We start from the raw sequence: 11,839 nt of genomic DNA on the forward strand, positions 1-11,839 counted from the left end.
CCAAATTTTTACTATAAGTTGTCATCTCTTAAAAAGTTTTCTTGATAAAATTATTACCGTCCATCTATTTAGGAGCTTAAAATATTAAAAAATATGATACGAATCTATCATGCTTTAATAAAAACAAAATAAATATGAAAAAAATAACAAAAAATGATAGTAAATTATTTTAATCGACCGTTGGAAAGAATATCTCAAGCCTCAATCGATACAAGTTGTTATTAACCCTTGATAGAGTTGTATGGCATAAGCATCTCCAACTTTCCCAATCTGATATTTGAAACTACACATTTTCTTCTTTTGTTATTCTATCAAGATTGAAGCAAGAAAAATAGTTGTCAACCTCCTAAGTATGTCTATTAGGTTAGCTAAGTTCCATTGTAACTAGGAAACTTTGTAGAAACAATGTACGACTTGAAACTAGAAAAGGATCATCAGCTTTAAGATTCAACTAATATAAGATGAGATCAAGGAGGAATTAAAAATAATAAAAACAATCTAATATGAATTTAAATGTTCCTCCAAGTACTTACTCTCAAACAATTAGTGTCTCTGATATAGGCTCTCCACCTCTATGTCAAATGTTTAAGTTTAGATATAAATTTGGGAAACTCATCTAGGTTCATTGACAGTGTTTTCTTAGTTCAACACTGATTCTTTTTTTCTTTTTTCTCCAAAATGCACACTTTCTATGTGTGTACATTTTCTTTACTGGTGGATCAGTCTTAGTCTTAGTAGTTTCAATTGATTAAGTTATTTTAGTCACATAACTCAGTGTGACTATTCGAGAGTAGTGTATTTGTAGAATGAGAAAATCATACAACTAAAATTATATATGAATATTTTGATAGTAAGTAATTATGGAGATTGAGTGATAGACTGAAAACTTCATTTGCATAAATGGAGAGATACTAGATTGTTGATGGCTTGGAAGGAACCCCACAGCAGAGAAGTTTGTAGTGCAGATGGATACTTTGACGATAATGCATTGAAACCCTACAAGTCTCCTTACTGGAACTCAATGTTCCTAGTGAGAATATGGAATTTGACGGTGACAATATGGTGAAACCCTACAAGCCTACTTGATGCTACTGGCAAGAATAGGGAGACTCGGACACTCTTTGACGACAATCGAATAGGAAACCTTCGTCACAAGAACTCACTCGATATTGCTAGGCGATTTTCGACTAGAAAAAAGATCAATTCAGTGATAGAATAAAAAATAAAATTTCAGAGATAAAACGTCATACACCACCGATCGCATCTATTTGAAAAGGTGAAAGCATACGAAAAGAAATTGCTTCAAGTAAAGCTGTTTTTTTCTTAGGTTGAAGCCTATATGAACTTAGTCGATTTTACAAGGATCATTTTATTTTATTTTTTTAAATAAGGATTTTCTGTAAAAAATATTAAAGTAAAAATGCTTTGTGAGAAATTCTTAAGAGTAAAGATTTTTCATGAAAATTCACCCAAGAAAGAGTGATAATAGGAAAAAAAGTAACAGGAAAGCGATGCCTGTGATCTCTACGTGCATGTTAATGCATGCAACGTATGTAAATGTGACGTGGCCTCAGGGAAAGATCTATTCATCTACGGTCACTTGTAAGTAAATTGTACATTAATATACTTCATATGATGAGAAGGTCTACAGTCACTAATGATTAAATATGGAACATCAAAATCATTACTAAAATCAATTTAATTCTCTTTAAATATTAGAAAAAAAAGATAGATGAGAGAATTACATCATATTGAACTTGTAACATTCAGTTCACTAGAGAGAGAGAGAGAGAGGTTCTCAAATCGTAAATTTTTTTGAAGGAAATTCTATTTGGATGTTAAAAATCCAAAATGAAATGCAAAACTAAGTTACATTCACAAATTTATCTGTGTTAAATTTGTATCTTATGGTGATTCAACCACTACATTTGGTCAATACAGCTTATAATATTCATCAACATTTTAATTATTTTAGAATAATTAGTGTTGTTCATTGATGGTATGCTAGATTTATAAGAAACAGTAATTTTTTTCTTTTTATTTTTATTTTTTCTGTTGATCAGACTATGACTACGTTTTGTTGCTTAGTCCTTTATAGGATTAATTTTCGAATATAAAAAAATTGATTTTAGAATACTATATTTAAATGACTAAAATATTCAAAAATTCTACATCTAGGATCAAGTTCCACAAAAATTATTCATGGCTCAATTTTTTTTGTCATAAATCATATTTTCTCTCTGATTAAATTATTTTACAAAAAATCATAAAAGTTTTAACTTGTTAAACAGTCTTGTACTCAGGCTACATTTGAAAATATATTTATAACTTTTATGTATATTTAGAGAGAGGGATTTGAATGAATGTGTAGTTGTCAAATATTTTGAGTGTTTGATAAATAATAAATAAAAACTGTATTTTAAATGTGCATTGACATAAGTGTTACTTGGTAAAATTATATTTAAAAATCTATTAATTATTATATGATAAATCTATCTTTCTAATTAAACATATTTTTAATTTAAATTAATAAGTAAATAAATAAATAAATAAATATAATCTTACAAAAAAAATTATATGGTTTAGATATACAAAAAATATAAATTATAATCATATAAATAAATATAAAATAATATTTAGAAATAAATAAATAAAATTTTATCCTATAGAAGATATAAATTGTTTTGGTTTCTCACCAAATCATATATATAGCTAGTCTTATGATATTATAATCATATGATATTTTAAAATTAAAAAAAATTATATTATCATTTCATAAATTCTGAAATACTAATACAATAAAAAAATATATATATTAAACATCAATTCATATTTGAAATATGCATTGGACCTTAATACACATTTCATTTTCAAACATACCCTTACTATCACTTATATCCTCATTTAATTATTTGGTCCCTTACATCCACTCTCATCAGTTGCTTCTGCGGTCTGACCTGACCCAAGACAATTTCACCTAATTGCAACCCTTATTACATTTACACGAACCCAAATCTAACTCAACGATTGGGTCTATTTGCGAACCCAAATCTCGCCTCGGATACCACCCGTTTTATCTTTCGCTATGTTAAGAACACTCCTACTTGAAGCACAAAAGTATACAGCATTTACGCTACCAAGTGTGCCCCCTCCCCACCCTTGACGTTGTTTTCCTGTCATTTTCAAGACAGGAAACTTATTTCCTACAAATCACATGGATACAGTTCGGCGTAGTTCTTGGGTCGGGAACATCTATTTGACGGGAAAAATCGTGTTTCCTACTCTTCGAGAAACAGCACATCTATAACCCCCTTTTTATCGCTCGACTGCTTCCCGGGACGATTTTCCTGTATTTCTCGACCCAGAGAATAGAGATTTCATCGAATCAGATAGATAGAACCCGACCTATGTAGTGGGGTCCATCTGCTCTTCGCGTAGAGCATGAGTGTTTCCTACAATAGAAGATGCAGGCAATCTGAAACTAGTGGTCGCTCGTTCGCCTCTTCACCCACCACTCTCGCGGGGCCACATATTTAATGCGCTCCCCCCTTCTCGCTTTATAAACAATTGTAAGAAAAAGGCAAGAAGGAACGCGAAAGCGAGAAGCAAACGCAGTCACTCAGCCCCCATCCTCCCCCAAAACACAAAATCCACACTGCCTACAGATTCGATCCCTTCGCTCCGGAGTCGGGATCCGTCGTCATTGTCGTCGATGTGAGCTCCCTCATATGGATCCGCCGCCATTGATGCCGCAGCTGCCGGAGATGTGGCGGTTCCCGATGGTCGCGGCGCCGCCGCCCTCGGCATCGGGGCCCAGGGCTGGGCGGACGGGCGGCGACGCCTCTGTGGCGGGGTCCACGGTCACGGAGCAGAGCGGGCGGAGTAGGGGGCGGCGGCGACGGGGGGACCCTCCCCCCGGTCGCGCCGCCGAGGACGAGTCCTCCAAGCTTGAGTCTACCAGCAGCGGGGACGACCTGGTAGTTTCTTGGGAACCTTGTTGATGTGGTTATCTTTTCGTGATTGGTAGCTCAATGCGGTCGTGATCTGTGCTTTATTGGTTCGAATTGTGGCCTGGATTTACGTGACATTATGACGCGATGGGTCAAAGTCGTGACTTTTAGTTGCTAGTTGTTTCGAAAAGTTGATATTTTGATTTTGTTAGTTGGTATTTCCATAAGGCAGGTCTATTTGGTTGCATTTGATGCTGATGGCGTCATAATTGTTGTATTTGGTTTTTCTTGTTTGCTTAAATTAGCTATTAGGAGCTTTCCCGTCTTTCAAGTCCTTATTTCATTTTTGTTTATCACCTGCTGCTATTCTAACCATTGAAATAGCAAAAAACACTAAGGTGACAAATTCTTTTACTCACTTCAAGTAAATGAGGTTGTTTCTGAGTACAGCGCAGTAAGCTTTTAAATTAAGCTTGTAAATCAAGCTTTTAAAGACTATAGAATTACATGAAGGATTCACTTGTAAGTCCTTTATCTTTTCACAATTGTAATAAATGACCTGATGGGCATATTCACAATACACTTGCTTGATTTTTGTTATGCGCTAATGATATCGTTTAAATGAGGATAGTTCAATTGAAGCTAATTGTAATCTTGTGATGATGTCAAAATTGGAAGCTAAAACTGAATATACGAAGTGCATTTTAGCAATAATAAGAGAAGAATAGAGGATATGCTGACATTGATGGATAAGAAGTTCTAAGAACATGAATATACAGGACACGAAACTAAACATGATGATATCAAATGGAGATGGATCCTGACTTTTGTATGGTCGTTATGTGCTTTTTAAGTTAAAAGGAATATTTTCATATTGTGGAGATAAAGATGTTGAGATGGATATGTGGTGTTACTAGGAGAGAAAACAAGAAATGTCTACATTCATGATCAATTGAGTGTACTTTTCATAGAAGATAAGATGAGTAAAATCCATTTACAAGTGTATGAACATTTCCAAAGGAGACTTAATATGTATTGGTCATATAGTATATATTAATTATGATCACCGGTGTGAGAAAAGGTATAGGAGTAACTAAGAAAAAATTATCATAAACCATAAAGATGGTCTGACTGTCCTTAGTAATTGCAAAAAAGAAAAAAAAAACCCACATAGTTGGCCCAAATAGGATGGACACTATGGCTTGTCACTGTTGTTATGTACTAGATGTGTTTATAAAAGTACAGAAAGTCATAGTAATCATATTTGTTTTGATATGTTATGAAAAATGACATGGTTTCTTGAAACCATATTTCAACCCACTTTATTGACTAAAAATTACAAGTTTTATAAGTTAGAGGATGTCTTTTGTAACTTGTAGTCATTTTTGGGGCTCAACATGCAATTTTAATTATTCCATTTTCACATAAATGTTTTATGCCAACTGTAATTTTCTAGAAAATCACTGATATCAATGTTTATAAAAATTATCCCTGTTTGTAGAATCTTATTTTGTAAAGCTTTTAGATAGGTTTTTCTTCTAGCAACAACTCAATTGAAAATGTCATAGGTTCCTTTATAATGTTAGTTATATTAGGCTATAATCATATAGATTGAGGATGTCCTGCACGTAGATTCTGTTGATGGGCAAGATCATTATATTGAGCAATTAGAGATGTTAATGCATAGTTATGCTTGTCAATTATTACCCTCGTAAAATCTTGTACTGTTTACTCGATTCCTTTTATAGGCAGCTTGTAGTCTCCTTACAACCCGAAGTATGTTAAGTTTGAGCTACTGAGCTGATTGTTAGCATTTTTTTTCTCTTAAGACATAGCTGGAATTTTAACTATAGTTAGCCTTTCTAACTGCTCCAGTTTTAGTTTGAAGTAGACAACTTACCTCACATGCTGTAGTTACATTAAAAAGAGAGCTGCCAAAATCAGACTTAACACCTTTCACTACTAGCTCAACAACAATAGGAGAATGTCAAAAAGCATCTGAAACAATCTCTTTGATGGATGTCCCATCTTTAATGAGTATCCATACCAATATTCTTTTATGTAAACATGGGTTACCATTTTGAAGCATCTGTTCATGGTACACTTACTGCTGCAAACAACTAAGTTATTTATACATGTATTTTTCAGCATTGCCTTGTCCTTTATTGTTTCTTTCCTTTTGAAGGATTTATTGCATAAGTATGCCATGCAAACACCCCATGTCAATCTGCTGCACCTTAGCTGCTAAATTATTCTGCTCATATTTCTATATTGTGACCTTTTTTGTGCATGCACCTGCCAAATTCTTTTTCTCTAGTCAACTTTTGCCCCCCTTAGAAAGTTTATCAGTTTTAGATGGTTCTTTTTGTATGGCAAGTCAAAATATTATGCAGTACCTGTTTTCAAGATTAAATGTATCATGCCTTTTTACTTCAATTTACCAATTGGAGAGATATTTATGAGAAAGTATCAGCATGAATATGATTATACATATTCCAAGATAATTTTTTTAAAATAATATTATTAATTTGTTCGGATTTTCTTTATATTTGATTGGTTTGTATATTTGTGCAGACTGATACTGAGGCTAAACGTCTAAAGACCTTTAAGTCTACTGATGAAAATGACGATATAAAAACTGAGGCTGAGGCAAGTTTGGGCATCTCTAGCAAGCTAGCTGACCAAAATCCTCAACCTCCTGAGGCACCAAAGCAAGATTATATCCATGTGAGAGCCAGAAGAGGTCAAGCGACGGATAGTCACAGCCTGGCAGAAAGAGTAAGCATGATTGCTATTCGCATGATCGTAACCAATACATTGGTATCACCAATTTTTTATCAAAGTTTTCAACATGAACATTAAATGCCATTTTTGAGTTAAACTTTGATATTTTGGAAATAGTAAAATTCATGGATGATAAAACATGGAAGCATTGCATAGACAAAAAGTAATAAAACATGCTTAAGCACTTTCTGGATTATTGGTTGCTGAAACTATAGACCAAAAATTCGTTGGTATTATTTTCCATCATGAAACATTGAGCCATTATAATGATGTGTATGATTTATCTGTAGGCAAGGAGAGAAAAGATAAGCGAGAGAATGAAGATTCTCCAGGATCTGGTGCCTGGTTGTAACAAGGTACATAGCTAATTCTTCAGTTCGCGTTATTCTTCTGCAGAATATATGAAGGGAAATATTTTTTATGATTTATTTACTTATGATAGTTATGTTAGTCAGGTTTATGTTTGGTTGAGCATTTCTAACAGTATTCTTTCTGAGCAGGTAATTGGTAAAGCATCGGTTCTTGATGAGATAATAAACTATATTCAGGCTCTACAGCGTCAGGTTGAGGTATGTGATTTTCAAGCATTTCACATTATTTTTTCCTATACCTCAATGATTCTGCAGTTAATTGGCAATCTTGATGTTGTAGTTTTTATCTATGAAGCTAGAAGCTGTTAATTCCCATATGGACACTGCCATTGAGGCATTTCCTCCCAAAGATGTAAGTCTAACATCACACAAACACCAAATGTTCACTTTATTCATGTGCCTAAATATTGATTAAGTAACCTTAAACTCTTTATTGACACTTTATTTGGTCTGAAGTAACATTAAATATGCACTTTTTATGGTCTGTCAATAGGGTGTTGGAATTTTTTTTTTATTCTCAAACACCTATGTTTATTGATTCTAACGAGTATTATTCTATTTCAGTTGCATCTTGCTGGCCAAATATGCTTCTTGAATAATTTGTCACTGAAGCAATGATTGCTATTATATTTCGTACCACTCCTAGCCTGAATGCTCCATATTTGTGAACATTTGCTCTGTAGCTATAAATGTATACGTGATTTAGTCAAGCACATTTCCACATGGTAGTGAGGCTTGACCTGACTCAACTTTTTTCCTCTAGAAGATTATTGAAATGCCACTTAGACCTTTAAATCCTTCCAGTAACAACCAAAGTTTCCTGACCGCTTGTTATGCAGGTAGGTTTTAGATTAGGGAACCTTTACCTGCATCTGAGTGTAGGTCAAGTTCAGATTGTACTGATCTTGTGAAGTATACTCAGATCACGTCATTCAAGATGGTTTTGTGCTGCACATTTACAATTGCATGTCTGTATTGTACATTCACCCACCATGTGGGTTAAACTAACCAAGATATATAAAGCAAAATTGTTGAACTGGTGATGTATGCTTCTTTGACTCAATGGACCATAGCTTTTTCTACAATTTGTGTGCTTTTTTAAATTTAGTTTACAAAAATCAGCCTAATGTTTCTTTTTGTTTTTTCAGTTTAATGCTCAGCCATATGATACTACCTCTAGTTTGGCATTCAGCTCGCAAGCAACAAGGGAATATGAGCAAGTTTCAGGAACAGAATGGCTTCATATGCAGGTCGGGAGTGCCTTCAAAAGGGTGACATGATTGCAACAGACTACTCTCTCATGGATAATAAGGGCATGTAGAAGGATGAGGTTTAGGTTACTTGTCTTCTCTTTCCTAGGTTAATTATCTTCATGATTTGATTATGCTTAAAGATGTTATGCGGTAATGTCTTGCCATAAAAGAAACATCAAGTAGATCCACTTTGTAGAACTGGATAAGCTAATTTTTGACTTATTTCCATCAATTCTACATGATTTCCTTATTCAGTGGAGTAGCACCCAGATATTAGAAACTTTGGAATAATGTAAATTAGCCAATGGATCAATCCAATATCAAGCTCCTTCAGGTACTCCTTGCAGCCACTTTCTCTAATTTCATATCAGGTACACAATTATGGACATGAGTCCTCAGTGCAGTGCACTAGTGCTTTGCTGGTACCTAGAACTGCTAGTTTTGAATTAAAAGTACTGTTGTTTTTTCCTTTTTTCCTTATCTTTCTTGTCTCGTTGATTTTATTTATGAGCAATATTCTATTCTTGGTTTGATGCTATGGCACTATTAGTTAAGATGTGTGCATTACATTCTTGCCTATGTGGATCTTATGAGCGTAAATTTATCATATTAGTATGATTTGGAATTGTTACATTAACTATCCAGTTATACACGATGATTTAAAAGTGCTAAGCACCAAAAGGCGCCAAGGTCAAAAAATACTTGAGGCGCTAGACGCTCGCCCGATCGAAGTGAGATGCTAAAATATAAAAATATATAATATAATTAATAAATATAATTATTTAAATAAAAATATGATATTAAATTAAGAAAATCTTATAAAATCACAATATCACATTAACAAAAAGTCTCAAAATTCAAAACAATAACAATAATTTCAAATAAATAAATATTAATAGTATTAAAATCAAAATAATATATTATTAATCTAATAAATAAAAATACTATTACTAGTATACGGTTAGCAGGATACTATTAATATACTGTTAACAGTATACTATCGAAGTGAGAAGAGTGTGAGTAAGAGGAAGATCGAGGTTGTTGACTAAGAGCAGTGGCAGCGACAGCGACGAGTGACGATAGTGGCAGCGACAGCGGTAAGAGTGAGCAGCGACAGCAACGAATAGCGGGAGCGGTGAGCGACAACAGTGGCAGTGGGAGCCGGAGTATCGTGCAGGGTTAGGGTTGGGAAGTCACGAGAAGAAGGCTGATATCAATACTTTAGTTGGTTCGATTGAACCAACTAAAGCACCGAAGACCGAACCAGACCCAAAATGTTGGTTCGGTCGCTTGGTTTAACCCAGGCGCTCGCCCGAAGCACCCGACGCCTAGGCTTGGGCGAGTGCCTAGACGACGCCTCTTTGAAGTGTCACCGCCTGGAAACGAAGCGAGGCACTTGGGCCTCGCCTCGCCCGAGCGCGACGAGCGCCCAAGCACCTATTGAAATCACTGGTTATAAGTTCTCTTTCTATACACTTTGGCTCACTAGCCTAAGATTCCTTATCCAAGTTAACTTGAGATAAAACACCAACAGCAATAGTTCTTTATTTTTTTCTCTCCACATAGTTTGATCTGCTGTGATATTATGCTGTTTTTCTTGCTAAAGATCTTCTGCTTATGGTGGAGACCTAAAGACTGTAAGTCCTTTTAGTGCGAGTCCTTTTTGCTTCTAGCGACAGTGTATGGAGAGTTAACTGGATAATAACTTGGACCTTCGTGAAACCTGTGGTACCATTTATCATTCATTGTCTGACAACTTGTACGTACCTCAATTTGTTTCTTGTACATGCTAAATTAGGTTACTAAAGCTCTTCGATATCCAATAGTTTTCTTTTAATAATCTGTTATGACATGTATAATATCTATCCTAGGAGCACTTTAAAATCTCTCGCCAATTATGAGCTCCATATTTAGATTTAAACCATGTAGTGTTTTCATAAATATGTGCTTGATGTTGAAACTAGATAATAGTCTATTTTTTAGCTTAGTCGGTACATAGTAGTACTTCATAAATATGTGCTTAATGTTGAAACTCGATAATAGTTTATTTTATTGAAACAGTAATTACATTACCAAACTGGGCTTGAAAGTAGTTTCTTTTCCTCAAATCCATAATAAGATTGCTACAAGGGTTAGAACTTGTTAGGAATCATGAGGAAATTTTGAAGATTAATTTCATAGGAAATTTACCTTAGAAGAAAGTAAATTTCCTATGAAATTCGTCTTAAGATCCATCTCCAGTGTTTCTAGCATTTACTTTCATTCTGTTGTTCGCTGCTAATGGTTAGCACAGCCAGAAGAACAGCAACTTTTAGAGACTACAGTTATTTTTGAAGGTACCAAAGACTCCCTGTTAGTTATTGAAAATAATATTTTGCATGAGGTGGGCAATATTTTTTGCTCATATTTTGAGACCCAAAAGCTTCTTAAAACAAACTTTGGATTCATAGAATGCTTTCCTTTCCATCAAACTCTTCATGCCACTACTGAAAATATACACAAATTGAGTTCTGGGGTGCTTCTACTCGTGCTATTGTTATGTTTTTTTCTCTTTCTTTTTTGTTTTCTGATCAGAAAACTTGTAATATAAATTGTACGTGCTGGGATTAAGTTTGATGGAGAAATATTCATCTATTAATCGTTCTCTCAACCCACTGTTCATCTAAATCTTTGCATGGACATATAGGCTAATGGATCTGCTCAATGTAGTAGAGTTGATAACATTCATTGGTATGTTTGGGTGCTATTAAACAAAAAATACATTACACAACAGTAATAATGGAATGTGCATTTTTTTTGGTTTTTCTGATAGGGGAATGCATAACAAAAAAGTAGTGCGTTCGGTGTAGATAAGCTAATTTATGACTTACATTAGTCGAATGTTGAGCAGTCGATATTTGATTTGTACTATCACTAGAAAGCTAGTGCATAAGGTGAATGAGGGTAATATAATGTGGTGAGAGCATCGGAGCATTTGAGTTTTTTTTTTCTTCGCCAGTGAAATAAATTTTGTGATTCTTTGATCCAATTCAAAGGTTACCTAAGAAGGGTTCTCATGAATCTTGACCATTTTTTTGCATGATTTCTATGCTTTAGATGATTTTTTTGGTTACACAAGATGTTTTCACATGGTAAATGTGGTTTCATATTTGAAATCCATCCTATATAATTAATCAAATATCACAGGACTATTTATCCAAAAAAAAAATGAAGTTTTAGAATTTTAATTCGTAGCATCTTTTTGGAATTTATTTTTGAACTTTTGGATTGGTAGTTATTAAATTAGGTCAAAAAACTGCCAATAAAGATTAACGAAATTTATAAATTAAGAAAATACATCTACTATTTAAAATATTAAATAAAGATAATGTTTTGGATAAATTGACTAGATTTATTGATAAAGATTTTGGCTGTTGTTTGAAACTTGTTGCTTAGAGGACATGCAAGAAATAGTGAAACAACTTTTAATATTGAAAAAATA

General features: G+C 34.0%; 1 protein-coding gene across 2 annotated transcripts; it reads left to right on the forward strand.

Moving 5' to 3' along the window:
- The first annotated feature begins 3,520 nt into the window (after nt 1-3,520).
- Nucleotides 3,521-8,612, forward strand: LOC103981906 (transcription factor BHLH089). 2 transcript variants are annotated; one of them, XM_009398664.3, is made up of 6 exons: nt 3,521-3,977; nt 6,525-6,728; nt 7,025-7,090; nt 7,235-7,303; nt 7,386-7,457; nt 8,254-8,612. In XM_009398664.3, the coding sequence occupies exons 1-6, from the start codon at nt 3,729-3,731 to the stop codon at nt 8,383-8,385; spliced, it is 792 nt and encodes a 263-aa protein (XP_009396939.1). In that variant the 5' UTR covers nt 3,521-3,728; the 3' UTR covers nt 8,386-8,612. The 2 variants fall into 2 exon arrangements, with proteins under 2 accessions (XP_009396939.1, XP_064960434.1); XM_065104362.1 differs by lacking the exon at nt 7,386-7,457 and having other exon boundaries at nt 3,576-3,977.
- The last annotated feature ends 3,227 nt before the right edge of the window (nt 8,613-11,839 follow it).

The sequence above is a fragment of the Musa acuminata genome, chromosome BXJ2-4 (genome assembly GCF_036884655.1).
Source record: "Musa acuminata AAA Group cultivar baxijiao chromosome BXJ2-4, Cavendish_Baxijiao_AAA, whole genome shotgun sequence".
NCBI classification, from domain to species: domain Eukaryota; kingdom Viridiplantae; phylum Streptophyta; class Magnoliopsida; order Zingiberales; family Musaceae; genus Musa; species Musa acuminata.

Coding starts and splice junctions, on each gene's coding strand:
- LOC103981906 (XM_009398664.3), top strand. CDS start 3,729: ATGGATCCGCCGCCATTGATGCCGCAGCTGCCGGAGATGTGGCGGTTC. Junction 7,091..7,234: donor TGGTGCCTGGTTGTAACAAG/GTACATAGCTAA, acceptor CTTTCTGAGCAG/GTAATTGGTAAAGCATCGGT. Junction 7,458..8,253: donor AGGCATTTCCTCCCAAAGAT/GTAAGTCTAACA, acceptor TTGTTTTTTCAG/TTTAATGCTCAGCCATATGA.